This window comes from Myotis lucifugus, unplaced genomic scaffold (genome assembly GCF_000147115.1).
Source record: "Myotis lucifugus unplaced genomic scaffold, Myoluc2.0 scaffold_47, whole genome shotgun sequence".
Taxonomy (NCBI): Eukaryota; Metazoa; Chordata; class Mammalia; order Chiroptera; family Vespertilionidae; genus Myotis; species Myotis lucifugus.
This window is the reverse complement of record NW_005871095.1, coordinates 1871917-1888496: the sequence shown is the minus strand read 5'-3', so window position 1 is coordinate 1888496 and position 16580 is coordinate 1871917. Positions and strand designations below refer to the sequence as shown.

Sequence of the window (16580 nt, the reverse complement as noted above, 5' to 3'; positions counted from 1 at the left end):
TTTCACCGTTTGGTCCATTTGCATATTAGGCTTTTATTATATAGGATACTAAAAAAATAATAAAATCTAGCAATAGATTGGCTTCAGAAAATAAACCAAAACCTTAAAAAATAATGTTACTCCATTGACTAGAGAGTAAGTGCGCTCTGTGAGTTTGTGTATATTCATAAAAGGAATGAATGATTATACAATGCCCAGTTGCCTCTTGTTGCCACTCAGCCATAAACATCTCCTGAAATGAACCACACTATGGAATTTATGTTAAAAATAAAAAATGTAAACTGTAAGAAACAAACTATCCAAAAGAGGTGTCTCACTCAAGTTTGAGGAATCTTGTTGAAAAAAAAAGAAACTCTTGCCCTAGCTGGTTTGGCTCAGTGGATAGGGCATCAGCCTGCAGACGGGTCCCAGGTTCAATTCTGGTCAAGGGCACATGCCCAGGTTGCGGGCTTGATCCCCAGTAAGGGATGTGCAAGAGGCAGCAGATCAATTATTCTTTCTCATCATTGATATTTCTATCTCTCTATCCCTCTCTCTTCCTCTCTGAAGTCAATAAAAAAAATTTTTTTTTAAAGAAAAAGAAACACTTTTTCTACTGCTCAAACTGTTGTTTTTTAGAAAGAGCAGAATTGAATAAGCTTCTTTATATACATGGAAAATTTGGGATAGAAGTCATCATATCTTCCAATATTTTAAAACAATTTAGTAAATGCTAAATGTTAATTTAAATTTTCACGTGGAACTAAATATAGAAAACAAATTTATTTCTTTAGTCTCCATATTATAATGTTCAAAAATTATAAAGAGCATATTTCCTAAATTAAGCAAAACATAGTGCTCTGTATTCAAAAATATATTATTTTAAAGCTATTATAATTTCATTTACTGTTTGAGTTCTAATTTCAAATGGTCTTTTAATGCAGTACTGTGCTAGATTATATTGCAATTCTGGTCCTAATTACCTATTTACATATGCTTATACAATCTGTGTGAAAATATAAGATGGTTGTTTCTTCAAATCAAAAGAAAAGCACCTTTTTAGTAAAGGTTCAGATCTAAATACCAATATTACTCCAGGATAGGTTTTAAAAGAGAATGCTTGTTAAATACTCCATTCTGGCTAAATTTAGTCTTACCTAAAAAAAAAAAAAGGCTGAATAAAATATTAGAACATCTTTTGCAATGTAAACATAACTAAATTTCATTAGTCTTTGTGTTTAAATAATATTATTCTAACTTGAGAAGCAAATTCTCTCTCATGTTATCATTCTGGCTAATATGAAGATTCATTACCTAATGTTTTGACTTTGCTTTGACAAGTATATCAAACATTTACTTAATAATGTCATTGTACATTTTTCTAAAAAGCTGTTTGCCAATAACATGTCTTTGCTTCTTATGACATAGTAAGCACATCTATTTTTCATGTTTGATGTGTAAATAACACAAGACTCTAAACAGTTTTCTTTTCACTTCTCTTCACATGGAACATCAGTACTTAACCAGGATTTGCCCTCACTGTTGATCTTATACTTCTCATTCTGGAATAGAACTAAGAATAGAGCCTTACCATCTCTCTCTCTAGGCTCCAGGCAGTCATCGGCTCTAACAGGAAGTAAATAAGAGGATGCTGACCAAGAAAAGTTCACCTGAGTTTACCAGTACAGTCCTCCTTTGCAATCCGTGTCCTTTAGCCATGTTCTGACTCATCTACTGACTAACATGATTGACTTGTTGGTCCCCAGGGCCTGGTCTGAATTCTGAAGTTCATATTGCCCAACTAACTGCATGTTTGGATTCTGGAGCCCTGACTGTTTCATTCTACAGATTTTATTTTATTTTATTATTTTTTTTGTGTGTGGCTGGCTCACTGGCTATCCTATGACCTGTTCAACTTTCCCTTACATATGAGTTCTCATGATTCCTGCTTCCCTGCTGTAAGTGCTCCCTATGCCACTCACTATAACTCCCCTCCCCGCAAGGATGTGCCTTGACAAACATCAAGAACGTAACAGAAAGATATGAAGAGGTTGTGAAAAAGTCATGCTAAATAGAAACAATTATCAGCACCGGTAGACTGTATATGTAGGAAAATATTTAGAGGAAGTGAAGTCAGCCTCTATCAGACAGGGAAGTGAAGATTCTAGAGAGCTTGAGGGTCCAGAGTAGAGATGGCAGGAGTTTTCTTCATCCACTAAGTCACTGAGGGTGCAGTTCTTCAAAGGAACTAGCTTTGTGCAAGGGTCTCACTCAACTCCCCACCTCTGAGGACACAAGCTCTCATCCTCATTCCATGTGGGTGTTAACACCTCAGGCCTTAGGACATGGAGACTGGCACCTCTCCTGGGGGAACCGTCACTTATCTCAGGTGCTCACCACTTTACTTCTCTGTTCCCTTTTCATTCGTAGAATGTGTGGTGCTCTTTGCTTACTTACCAGCTCAGCCATGCACTCGCTGTAATTTGCCTGCCTCTCTAAATGTTCATATCAGGACGGTTTTCAAAATATTACCAGAACTTTTCAACTATAACATATTCATTCTTGTTTTATGCCTTTCTTCGTGTTTTTCCCCAACCAAGAATTCATTCCCTCCTTTCCTGCCCAGAAAATTGTATCCCATCTTCAAAAACCAGTTTCTATGTCAACCTCCATCATAAATCTTTTGCTGACTACCTCAAGATCTTTCCCCTCACTAAAACTCTTCCCACCATCTACGTGGCAGGTTGGGTTTGACTAACCTATCAGTGTTCCATGTTTCTTTTTGCAGCAAAATCCTAAGCTCCTTAATTGAAGTGACTTAAATATGATGCTTTTCTTGCATGTCACTGTCTCCTGCCTCCATGTTTCTGCACATGCTAGCCATTCTCCCCCCTTCTTATCCCTCCCACTTGGCTAACTTTTAAAATACCACAGACTCACTCAACTATCCCCTCCTCTGAGAAGCATTCAATATTCCCTACTCTACCCATAGAAACAATAGGTCAGCACTCCCAATGTGCTTTGACTATATCTCTGTCATAGTAGCACGTTGCCTATGATTGTCACATGACCTCCTGATAGGAAAGGTTGTGTCTTTTATTTATCTTTGTGTCTCCTACACCTAGTACCTATCCCATAGCACATAATCAATATTTATTGCATTCTTTGAGAATCTGAAGGCTAGAGTTACAGCCAAGATGGGATCCTCAGGGCGGCGAGTCAGGTGTCCTGAGGAAGAGAAGGGGTGGGTGCCATATCGGCGTGGCAGCTCTTAGGAATTTCAATCAGCCAGTTTCAATCAGCCAGCCAAGGGGATGGCGTCCCAGGAATGACTCTGCTTTCAGACATTCTGATAAGCACTTCCACATTTGTTATCTCATTCGATTCTCTTTGATTTGTACAGTTTATCTCCTTGTTACTTGTAGCCAAAGTTTCCTTTGGGGCCCTATCTAGCCCTGTACAGAGAAACTCTGCCCATCTCCATTCCAGACTTGAGTGCAAAATTAGGAAGCCATTTGAAAGGAGGAAGCTAGGCTCTTCGGTGGTTTCAGAAGCTGAAAACAAGGTCTGCAACCTGGACAGATAAAGCAGGAGTATTCAAAGCTCTACATTGTTCATTTCTTCCTTCTGTGAGAGCCACATAAAGCCTTCATTCAGAGATCCTCAACATTTTTTAAACATAACCTCATTCGGGTAAACCTTAACTGACTCAACAAAAAATTCTGAATGGGCACCTCCAATTTATTTTAAATCATCTATATTATAATCGTTAAAAAGCAAATTCTTTAAACAAAAAAATCCAAGTTTTCACTGGTGGCCTCAGGGAAAAATAGTGTGTCCTCTGTCCATCATATATTTCCTCATATTCTGAGTCAGAGTGAAAAAACAACAGTTTTCCCTATTGCCTGCTCTTCACCACCCCAAGTCCCAGATCTGTATTTTGCAATGTATTTCTAAAACGCATCTACTAGTAGCAATGTTTGGACAAGAGCAGCTCAGTAAATGAGAATAAATACTATCAACTGAAATGATCTCTAGGCATATAACAAACAGTTATCACTCTAGACCAGCAAACTATGGCCTGGGGGGGGGGGTCAAAGTCAGACCACTGCCTCTTAGTAACAAACACAATTTAATGGAACATAACACACCCATTTCTTTGCTAATTGCTTATGGCTACCTTTGTGCTACAATGGCAGAGCTGAGTAGTGATGACAGAGACCATTTAGCCTGCAAAGATTAAGGTATTTTACTCTCTGCCCTTTCAGAAAAAGTTTGCTGACCCTGTTCTAGAAATCCGGAACGGGGGAAGCTGGACATTTCAGTTGCCAACTGGAGCCATGCTGTCAGATGCATACAAAGCCTGTGACCTGGAAAGGTGATGCAGGAGTGCCCAAACCTTATGTTGTCCATGTTTATATGTGTGATAGCCATGTAGTGCCTACCTCCAGAGGCCCTCCAAATGTCTTAGACACGATCGATCTAGTTTGTTATGCTTGCACCCCTCCTCTCCTGAGCTCCTCCATCTGTTCACGGAGTTTTTGCCTCCTCACCAAATCACAACTCCCTGAGGCCCTTCTGGGTTCTGCTATCATTGTCTGGTATTCTTCCAGGTGGCTCAGTGGACCTCAGACTGCCTCCCTTTGTTCCCTATCACTTCAAGCTACTTTCTCCATATCCTTATTCCTATTCCAGCATCCTCCCTTTCAAAATGTGGCAGATCCACATGCTCTGGAAGAGGAGAGCTAGGATGAATATACCATTAGACATCAGTAGACCTCACAGTCACTCACCTCATCTTCACTCTACACCTGTGCCATCACCATGCTTGCATTCAGCGCTTCAATCCAAATCATAAAGGGGAAAGAAGTCTGCATCCCTGTACATGCCCACGGTGCTTAATGTTAAAGAAGAAATACTAATAGTTGATTGTATGCATCATCACAGAACAGGTCCATTCACTTTTCACAACACCGAGCTGCTGACTGAGGCCTCTCAGGGCAGCTCACTTCTGTGTGCACTCCTGAGATGGGCAGCATTCCACATCACGTCACTTGGCATAAGAACAGGTAGAGCCTGACAGCTTAACAGGTGGTCTGAAGTTATGTTAGGGTCTACAGTGAGGAGTGTATGGTGAAGAGCTTTAGAGTGGGGTAGAGTGGCCATGACTATGAATTTTTCTACTTATAACTTTGTATATTTTAGCATAGTTATGGCCCCTTCCTGCCCATCACCTTCTCATTTATAAAACAGGAATAACATTTCATTGGATTGCTGAAAGATTAGATGAAACATGTACGCCAAACTTTTAGAGTGCTTGATATGTACTAGTCCCTCAATGGTATCTCCTGTACCTTAAAAATGCATGTGACATTTAATGTTTATGTGCTGGTATGTTTTTCAGCTAACATCATCACCTACTGTATAGGACAGTGATGGCGAACCTATGACACTCGTGTCAGAGGTGACACGCGAACTCATTTTTTGGGTTGATTTTTCTTTGTTAAATGGCATTTAAATATAGAAAATATAAGTCTTTGTTTTACTATGGTTGCAAATATCAAAAAATTTCTATATGTGACACGGCACCAGAGTTAAGTTAGGGTTTTTCAAAATGCTGACACGCAGAGCTCAAAAGGTTCGCCATCACTGGTATAGGATCTGGGAATATGTACCATGATGATAAAAAACAAGATGGTGCCCAAATCCATAGAGTTTATAGACTGTTTGCTGTCAGGCTACATAGAGCATGTCCAAATAGCTGTTGGAAGCCCAATTTTGGACAGTGAAGAAGAAACTGGCGCCCTGAAGCATGAGATAAGCCAGTGCATGAAGCACAAGCAACATTCAGGTGGCACTTCTCCATCCAGTTCCCATTTCCCCTGACTTCAATTTGGCAGTTACGGATAAGAAACTTTATGCTTGCTCTTTACCCTCTAAAACTGTTGACTAAATTAAATGGAGGAAGGAAGACAACCTTCCAAAAGCTACATGGGAATCTAGAATTGGCAGAGAGTGGCACAGATGATGAGAATGAGTCTATGAAAGTTACAACATGAAGACATCTGGTAAAGGATGCATTAGTCCCTGCTGGGTTGCCAAAGAGGGACCCTTAGCCAAGATCCTTAATATGCAGGTGAAAGTAGTAGAGCTACTTATACAGATTAGAAAAAGGAAATAGAAGAACATGTAAACCTTGATCAAGGAAAAATGTACCTAATAGACATGTGTGTTTGCTGGTTAATTGCTTTAAAAATCCAACTAACAATAAAAGTTCTGCCCTGATCACATTTTTTGTTGTTGTTGTTGTTGCTCTTCTCAGTTCCCTTCTCACTGAGAAGCTTTACAAATGCAAGTTGGGAGGCAGAAATATTGCCTGACCCTACTAGCACCAAAGCACATTCATCAGCAAAAGCACATGGGAAAGAAAACAGAGCCAACAGAGCCAAGCCATGTGCAGCAACTTGGGGTGTGGGGAGGGAGGGTGTGGCTGTCAGGGAAGTATCTGTCCCCCACTTGGTTAAGTCTGGCTTCCAGGCTCACATTCCCACTGAGATCAGAAGCAGAAAACGCCAGATGCACACAGATTTGGGTGCTCCCAGGTACTGGTATACTCTTTACTGCATATACATTTTAAGGTTATATGATATTTACAAAATATATAAATCTATTGTTCACATAATTATTAAATGCCAACTATGACCTACATTATGATGAGTACAGTAAAGTATTTCAAGCCTATCAGAGATGAGTGGAGCCAAGAACTTCCTGTATAAGTGAGTGATCCTTCATAGCATTTGAGGGGACTTATGACTAATTTCTGATGTTGCCAAATTTTCCTCTTCACCAGTGGACATGATATTGCATACAAAAGTCTGCAGAGAGCCAACTAAGCTTTTCACTCAGTGCTGTGGCCTTAGAGAAGCGGAGAGCTGTTAAAATAGTCAGCAGTTTTCAAAACCACTCAAGGCAGCGATGAGCATTAGAAATTGCGTAGAGGCTTCTGACATGTGCTTGGCTGTTCTTGGGTAGTTCTCCTGGAAAGAGGCCATGCTGTAGCTTAGAAGCCAGCAGAGTGCATGCCAGACTTTCAGTGCCTAGCAAGGAATGGGATTTTAATATCCAGGAATGAAGGAAGAGGGGAGAATAACAAAGGAGTGACATCTAGCATTACAATGCTCTTGCACAATGCAAGGAAATCGCTCCTGAAAGGCAGCCTTCTCAGTTGGGTTTTGAAATGTCAAACTGCACTGACCCTGTACTCATTTGTACTTCTATCATTGCATACAGAGGGCTGCTTCCTCGCACCACTACTTGCACTGAGACTCCATAGCCTTGTGATTTGATTTATGAACTTCAGAGTCAAACCTGGCTTTGAAGTCTCCCCCTGCCATGTACTAGTGAGTATCTACCTTTGCAAACCCTCTGTTTTTACATCAGTAAAATGGGGATGACAACCAAGTTGTTATAGAAATTAAATATCATTTTATTCAATAATTCATGTCATACCCCCTAGCACAATGTCTAGCATTTTCAAAATGTTCCATGCCATATTTTTAAGACTTACTCAAAATATTATATCATTAATGGTAAGTCTAGGAGACCTCAATTTAGTTCATTGGTATTTCTCTGTACAATTTGGGACAGGATTTATCTCTCTGGAGTTTATTTAGTAAAATTAAATATTAGTAGTTCTCCCAACAGAAGTGGAAGGAGACCTTGTGCACTGGTATGGATTGGGTTGGAGGTTAAACCCTGAAATAACTCAGGCACCTGAAGATGTGAGTCCTTTGAGCTGCTGTGGCTTTGGGTGACTAATGGTCTTTGTGTGAAGTTGCAGTAGAACTGACCATGCATTTTTACCATTTTGGTGTTTTCTTAATGTTTATTGGGAAATAATGTAAAATTTTTTTGAGCTCTAAAATAGATACTATAGAAATTGTCATTATAATTTATGTTATTTAAAGTTTGATGATATAAAAATAGTATTTTTTTAATTTGCATTTCTTTAGTTACTAATATAATTGACTTTTTCATAATCTTACTAATCTTCTTATTTCTTACTGGTAAATTGTTTCATCTTCTTTGACCATTTTCTTACACAAGGTTATTTTTATTGATCTGGAATAACTCTTTATATATTAAAGATAAACTCCTATAGAAATTGTCATTATAATTTATGTTATTTAAAGTTTGATGATATAGCTAGAAACATCGATGAGAAAGAAACATCGATCAGCTGCCTCTTGCACGCCCCCCACTGGGGATGTGCCTGCAACCAAGGTACATGCCCTTGACTGGAATCGAACCTGGAACCCTTGAGTCTGCAGGCCGACGCTCTATCCGCTGAGCCAAACCGGTTAGGGCATCCTATTGCTCTTTGTATATTAAAGTTTTGCTACATAATTTTTTCCATCTTTTGTTAATTTTTGTTTTAACTTAAAACAAAAGTTTATAATTTTTATATAGATAAAGTTGTTAAGTTTTTTTTCCTTTTTAGTTGCTTTCATTGCTTTTAGGCTTAGAAAGAGGCTTTTCCTACTTTAAAACTAGTTAAGTATACACCTATTATATACTTATATATTGTAGAGTATGGTTCATTTAGTGCTGTTAACTGCTTAATCCATTTGAAATTCTTAGTCTGGTAACAGTTTTAAAAGTTATAAATTTGCATAGTCTTTCTAAAAAATGTTTTTGAAATACTTGTAAAAACCACAAATGAGTTGGCATTATTTGCCCCAATTCTAAGAATCTAACTTAAGAAAATGTTTGGGCATGTGGTCAAGGATTTCTATGTAAAGATAGTCATCCCAATGCTGTTTATACGGCAAAAGATAGAAATAACTTAAAAGTCTCTCGTGGGTGGTGGAGCGAGTAAATGTTCTTCAGCTTTACTGTCCAATATGGTGACCAGCAGCCACGTCTGGCTATATAAATTCAAATGTATTAAAGTTAAATAAAATTTAAAATGCCATTCTTCAGTTATACTAGTCACATTTCAAGTGCTAACAGCCATATATGACTAGTGGCTATCATATTGGATAGCACAGATATAGTACATTCCCCTTCCCATAGAAGTTTCTATTAAGTAGTACTGCCCTGTGGCCATTAAAATTAGGTTTAAAAAATATTTAACAATGTTAGATGTATTCACAATATGATGCTAAGTAAAAATATCAAAATACAAAATATTTGGTGGTAAGAGGAGTTCTGTTTGGTTGCAGTAACTTCAATCACTATCTTCATCAAGTTATGTTTTTCTCAGAGGAAACCCAAGCCTTGCCCTCATGAAACTCATTATACTAAAGAAAAAAACACACCTGAATTTTAATAGGTGCATGGAAATTTAATGAGATACATGGGGAAATCTAGTAGATGGTACCCACTCAGTAGCTATTATTTGATTCAAAATCCAAATGGGAATTATCATACTGGGTCAGATGCAAGACCTAATTAACACTGTATTCTGTGACCAACAGTGGTCTTAAAATTTCTGTCAATATCTATTATCCAGCTAAGAAAGGCACAAAAACAACTTAGCCAACAATGACACTTTAGAATTTGGGGTACATAAAGCAAAGAAATTTAGAGTACTTCGTAAATATAGAAAGGCTGCAAGGCCTCTCAAATCTATACTTATAATAGGGTAATATGCAAATTGGTTGGGACACCGTCACGTAACGACCGATCAGCAGATTGCACGCCCTTCAGGCATGGGTGGGCAGGGACTTGCAACGTTGGGGACGGGGGCGGGGACTTGCACCACCGGGTACATGAGGCTGCCTCCCAGCCCGGTGCCCAGCCGGGGACGTGAGGCTGCCTCATTGGCTCCTCATGTGAAAGGTGAGCTCAGATCCTCATTCTTACTCAGTGTAGTGGAGCGTGGGAATTGGTTTATAGGATCCAGTCCCACTTGGGGAAATGTTACTACAGTCTGAGAGTAGGTGTAAAATGGGGATCATATTTATTCGCCACAGGCTTGCTGTAGAACAGACAGAGTCACCATCCTCACAGAATTCAGGATGCCCCACGTGCAAACCTAGAATGAAAAGTCAGCAACACTCCACATGGCCAAGAACTAGAAACTGCCCTTTGAAAGGAGCATATCCAACAGAATTGTGAGTCCCGGGAGGACAACGAGGAAAGCTGTCCTTGCAGTTAATTTAAGAATTTAAGGTGCAAAACTGGCATCATAACATCGAGGCCATGCAGTCATGTGGCAACACTGAGACTGTGGGACCCTTGGGACGAGCAGTTTCTGATGCCATGGAAACCCCCTGCCCCCACCCCGGCCTCTGGGTGCCGATTACAGATGTTGGGCAGGGATTAGGGCTCTGGGCCTGCGGTGGTGGGGTTAAGGGACAGGGACCTCCTCCCATAAAGTCTCCCCGAGCCCGTGCAGCATCAGGCTGTGTGGCACATCCCCGCTGATGGCCTCACCAGGTGATGTCACCTAGAGGGGCCGCTCAGGCGGTTTCCCTAAAGAGGGGCACACACCCAGCTTAGAGGCAAGGAGGTCCAGGCTTGGGGGCCACGTGACACCCCACAGCCCCTGCAGCATGGCCAGAGCTAAAGCTGCAGGTCCATTGCAGGGCCTGGACTGTGCGGTGGCCCCGGCACTGGTAGTAAATGCTGGGCGCCTGAATCCAAGGAGCCACCCAGACCCACAGGCCTTCCCAACTAGACTGCTCCCCTCCTGCATCCCTCACCAAACCCGGGTCTGACCCTCATCCTCCCCACCAGACCCCAGGGGCCCAACCTCCCAAATGGTGACCTTTGACTGTGCACCCTCACCCTAACATTTCAGTCTCAGAACCTAACACCTCCCTTAATGCCCTCACCTCTGATCTAACCTTTAACAGGAGCCATTGCCAACCACATCTGGTCCAACTCCACTATCTCCCCTCTCGCCCCCCACCTTCCTCCATGGAAACTGCTATTGCTTCCCATGAACTCAAACAAAATAGGATTAATCAAAGAAGAATATATCCGAGCAAAGACCTTGAACTAAAGAAGAAATAAAGTAACTAATATACATGAGAAAAGTTAACTTCAAAGGCAATCAAGTAACTGCAAAGGAAAGATACCTGGAATATTTAAAAAATCACAATATTCAGTACTAGAGAGGGTGTGATGAAACAGACACCTGATAGCATTGCTCCGGAGTATAGGGGACAACATTTCTGGAGACAGTCTGACAGGATGTAGCAAATATTCAGGCGCCTGGGCTGAATGATTACATTTCCAGGAATTGATCACACATAATAACCAAAAAGTTGTGCCAGATAGCATCATAATAATAAAAGGCTAATGTGCAAATGGTCATCACACCATGACACCGTAACGATTGAACAGCAGGAGGCTGCGTGCAAGGCAGGCATGGGTGGGCGGGGACTTGCAGCATCAGGGGTTGGGGACTTGCACCGGCCTAGGACGTGAGGCTGCCTCCCTGCCCATTGCAGGGCCAGGAGACGTGAATAGCAATATTAAAATATTTTCTCTAATTAATTCCCTTTTAATGTGCACAAATTTCATGCACCTGGCCACTAGTCAATAAATAATCAACCACTACAAAAGAATGCTTGACTATGTGTGAATAAAACTTTGGGAAATTGTGCCCATAAAGAAAATTTACCTCAATCTTCCCACTGAGAATAACTAAAAATGCTAAATAAAATGGCTATTTTTAAAAAAATTCTTCAGAGTATCAGAGAAGTAATAAACAGTAAGAAAAAAAACATCTGGAAGAACATAAAATGTAAAGAGGTAGGCTCAGCATTTAGGATCACTTTTGACTAAGTTTGTCACAGCCAAAGAGGTATCTGAAAGGCTGAGCATTTTGTAGTTTATAAATTCAAAAGTTGAGATCCAGAGCCCATCAAATGATAGGTGTTCTAGTAAATCTTCTATACTTTGTGCAAAACAGAAATAAACCAGCTTTTATAAGGAGTGCAATCTAGCTTTGAGCCATCTGGGCCAACCAGAAAAAAACTCAAGCCCTAAAAATTGGCTAAAATAATCCCAGATTATAATTTTCTCTGATGGCCAACAGAAACAAACCAAAACTTTCTCTAGAGGCATAGATCATCATTTTAGGCCTCAAAATATTTCTACATGCAGTTTTCTAAATATAATATCCATCATGCAAAGATAACCAATCACAAAATAAGAGATGAGAAACAATAAAAACAACTTTTAAGAATCTCCAGAGTTTAGAATAACAAAGTACAGACTTTAAAATAACTATGTTTACTGTGCTTGAGATTTCTTTTAATTAAAAATTTTGAAAAATAACTGAACATTCTAAAAAGTGACAGCAGATTTGAAAAAGAACCAAATGGAAATTCTAGAACTGAAAAACATGTAATGACTGAAATTACTTAATGGATTAGTTTAACAGTGGATCAAATATACCTGAAGAAATAATTTGTGGCCTGAAATATAGGTTTGGAATGAAATATGGAAAGGCAAAAGTTGGAATAAATAGAAGAGAGCATGGGAAACAGAGAGAGGATGTGGAGAGAGGAACCTAGCATTGGAATCCCAGAAGGAAAAGTTAAGACAAAGCAATCTCAGAAAAATAGCTGGGGATTTTCCTATGAATCCACAAATTCATGAAGTCCTAGGAACTTCAGGAATAAAAAAATAAGAAGAAATTCACACCTAGAACCATCATATTAAAACAACAGAAAACTAAAGACAAAAAGAAAATTCTTAAAAGACGTTGACAGTAAAAGTGACCTTTAAAGAAACAACAGTTAAAAATATAAATGACTTTTCAACATCAAGACAGTGGAATCTCTCTTCAATGGACTGAAAGAAGATCACTGTCAACCTAGAATTCATACCAATAAAAATATCCTTCAGCAATTGGAGTGAAATCAATAATGTCCAGACAAACAAATGCTGACAAAATTCTTTACCAGTAGACCTACATTTTAAAAGAGACCAATGAGTGTTCTTCAGGCAAAGAAAAATAACCTCAGATGGAAGGTCAGAGATGTGAAAAGGAAGAGAAGCAATAAAAATTGAGGCATCAGCAGGCTGAAATCTGTTCAAGAATATGATTTTGAAGAACCACAAGAAGCTGACTTCCAGGTGAGGTTATCTTTCCCCTATATTAGTTGGAAATTATATTTGACTATCCTCTGAAAGAAAATAGTTAAACCCAATCTTTATATCACATTCTGGAATATATTTTTTTACTATTTGGGGATAAAGGAAAATCAAATGCTATTAAGAGAAGATCAATATATTATACTGCATGATTTAAAAATACAAATGGCCAAAGAAACCATTTATAAGTAATAACAGAGAAAATATGTACAATAGCTCATCAGAAATATTAGTTGTTCTGGCAGTCAGGAGCTCTTTCTGTCTTGTGTTATGTGAGTTGAAAATACATTATAAATGCAAATTTCTGATATTTAGGATACTAGAATAAGATAAGAAGTAGCCTTCCAGTGGTTTGTAAAAAAAATGTAAATAGTTGTATTTTCAAATTAGTAAAAATTTTCAGTATAGACTACATGTCCGCTTGATGTCCCTTCCATCCCTAGAATTGTAATATTCATGCTAAATATTGTGAGAATATCAGTCCTGAATTATTAAGGTACAAGTCCTTTCCTCTCACAATAGATCAAGGGGACTGCCAATTAATCTATTCCATTGTTCTAAAAGGACATCATTACCAAGTAGAATCATTCCACCAACAATGGTGCTGTTGAGTAGCTCTCATAGTATAGTCCTGTCCCATTCACATTATCCACTCTGCCAGCTCCCTTTATTTCAGGGTATTTCTATAGCAAGTCCCCTGTTCTCTGAAAACCACCATGTGGAAATGATAATTTATGTCAATGGTTTAGCTGAATCAGATCAGGAATGTCCTCTTACAGGCAGCAACAGCTGGATGATAAAGCAGACATTTGGCATCAGTTAATTTTTATCCACATCATTGTCCCAGGCAAAACTGAGAGAGGAAAAAATGGGCATTTGGCACTCACTCACCTGCCGGAGTTTGGTTCCTACCATAGAGGCACTGCTGTCAAGCACAAATACCACATTCTTGGGTAAAGGAGGAAGGTCTTTGGGGGCAAAGTAGTGCACAAAATACTCATTTAGAACCTGGTGCAGGGAAAAGAAAGTAAAAATGATAGTATCCAGAATAGGTAGAAAAACTAAAATGGACAGTCTATGGAACTTCTAAACATCAAAGATAGCATGAAACAGCATCTCTGGTCAGATTCCACACCCAGAGCAAAAGTACTCATGGCCTTGATCCTTCCAAAAGAACCAATTGCTAATTTAATCTGTATAAGGATAAAATCAACCCTTCACATCTTATTGGCTATGTTGACTAATTTGATTTGAATTGTCCTCTTCTGCCTCTTGCCACTTGAGAATCCTGCTTCCTTAATTATCTGGTTTTTACCAAGCATCTTACAAATTGAGGTGTCAAGGAGGTTGTCCACATTCTGGGTGCACATTAATACATTTTAATATTCCCACCCTGTCTCTGGAGCAATAAAACCTAAATGGAAATGAGCCAGGGACCAGTCTCTTTTAATTAAAATTTAAGAACTAAAATTCTAATGCCATCTAACATAGCACAGGGAAAATTGTAGATTTCACTTGCTCTCCAGATTACTGCAGCAGGAAACAGATACCCTCAGCCTCTAGCTAGGGAGTACCACTAGTCTCCTTGGAGACACATTTTGGGTTAAAACATATTTCCTAAGAATCAGAAAATGCCCTGTCCCTTAGGTAAGTATTGAAATCCCTAGTTCTGAGTCTAAGTAAAAGTATTAAGCAACTAACATACAATAGTAGCAACAAACCCCTTACCTGGATGTCCCCAATGCTCTGTTCCCTATTGACATCATATCTAATGATGAAATCTCCCAGAACGCCATTCTGGGCAATCCTTGCTTGTTGAACCACACTAGGCTTAAAAATGACTTTGGCAAAAGTTTCATTTTGGTTGATAACAGTAGAAGGAGGCGGCCCAGCATCATCTGCATGCAAAATATAAACATAATTAATCACTAAATATATAAATATTTTCCTGGGGGGGGAGAAATTGTGTTACAGTGACACAGAAGGTTAGACTTCATTTTATCGTGGGTTTATTTCCACATGAAATTCCTAGACGTCATACTGATAAATGTATCATGATGCATGAGATATGCTATCATATAGTTCACCTTCATGCCTCCTTTTTCATCTTTTCTTATGAGAATTTTTTTAAACACACAAAAGTGAGAGAATAGTAAAATGAATCCCATAGACCTATCACCCAACTTTAATAATTATCAACTATTTGCCAATGCTTTGTATCGATTTTTATGTATCACCTCACCATTTTTTGATAGAGTATTTTAAAGACAAATCCCAGACATCATATTTCATCCATAAGTACTTCAGTGTGAATCTCTAACTATTAGAACCTTTTTTTAGCATAACCACAAGACCATTATCACAAGTAACAAAATTAATGGTCAATCCCTTATTATAGCTGAATATTCAGTCTGTATTAAAATTTTCCTGATTCTTTAGAAAATGTCTTGGAATGTTTGGTTTGTTGGAATTAGGATCAAAACAAAGTCTCAACATCACATTTGGTTTATGTTTCTTAAGTCTCTTTTAATCTATAAGTGGCACCTACCCTCACCTTTTTTCTACTACTATTAGTTAATATATGTGTTATAAAACACTGGTCATTTGTCCTACAAAGTTTCTCACATTCTGCATTTCTTGATTATTTTCTTGTCCTGTCTTTTAACTTGCAGCTCTGTTTCCCTGGTTTCCAATCTTAGTTTGTACTGTAACATCTGGGGGAGCTAGAAAAAATACTGATGCCCAGGCCAAGAGCTAATTTAATTGGCCTGGGACACAGCCTGGGCCTCAGGATTTTAAAATTTCCCTTGAGAGCCTAATCTATTAAGGCTCACACCACAGCTCAATCTCCTGTATTTCTTTGTGTTCTGGTAGGTAGAGCTGAAGGCTTGGTTAGACTCAGGTTCAATGCTATTTGCAAGAACACTTCATAGGTGATGTACTTACTACTTTATCACATCAGAAGGTATATAATATCAACTTGCCTACTTTTAGTGATGGTAGGATTGATGGTTGGTTCCGGTATTGGCAATCTGATCACCCATAATGAAGTTCCTCATCAAACTTTCACTTAACAGTATTATCAACTGCTGATAATATTGATCTAAACCCACTATTTCATTAGATTTGCAAAGGGGGTTTCTGATTCTATCATTACTTCCATATGGACTTCTTCCATAAAGAAAACCTTTCCCCCACCAGTTATTTGGTTGCCCTACCATACTATTTGCCCAGAAAGTTTGTGGCTCTTAAAAAAAAAACACAAAAAAAACACAACACAGAAAAACCCAACAAACTTTCTCATAGCTTTCCCCACTTTCCCAAAGCTTTTCCCAGCATGAATCTTAGGCTATAAATTAGAATTTCAGAAAGGTAAACAGATGAATGTATTTTATGTGATTTAAGAAAAATTAGTTAGATGACATTAAGCAAATCCATCCCATTTTTTACCCCTGACCTTTACTTCCTGTTAGAAAACAAAGAAT

At 38.8% G+C, this 16580-nt stretch overlaps 1 protein-coding gene across 1 annotated transcript in view; it reads right to left on the bottom strand.

Annotated features, from left to right (window-relative positions):
• ITIH5 (inter-alpha-trypsin inhibitor heavy chain family member 5) overlaps window positions 1-16580 on the bottom strand; it is an 82914-nt gene that overhangs the window by 27367 nt on the left and 38967 nt on the right. Inside the window, exons 6-7 of the mRNA XM_006088407.3 lie at window positions 14824-14993; window positions 13987-14103 (exon numbers count right to left, since the gene is read on the bottom strand). Of these exons, the coding sequence (XP_006088469.1) occupies window positions 13987-14103; window positions 14824-14993 (287 nt within the window). The remainder of the gene's footprint in view (window positions 1-13986; window positions 14104-14823; window positions 14994-16580) is intronic.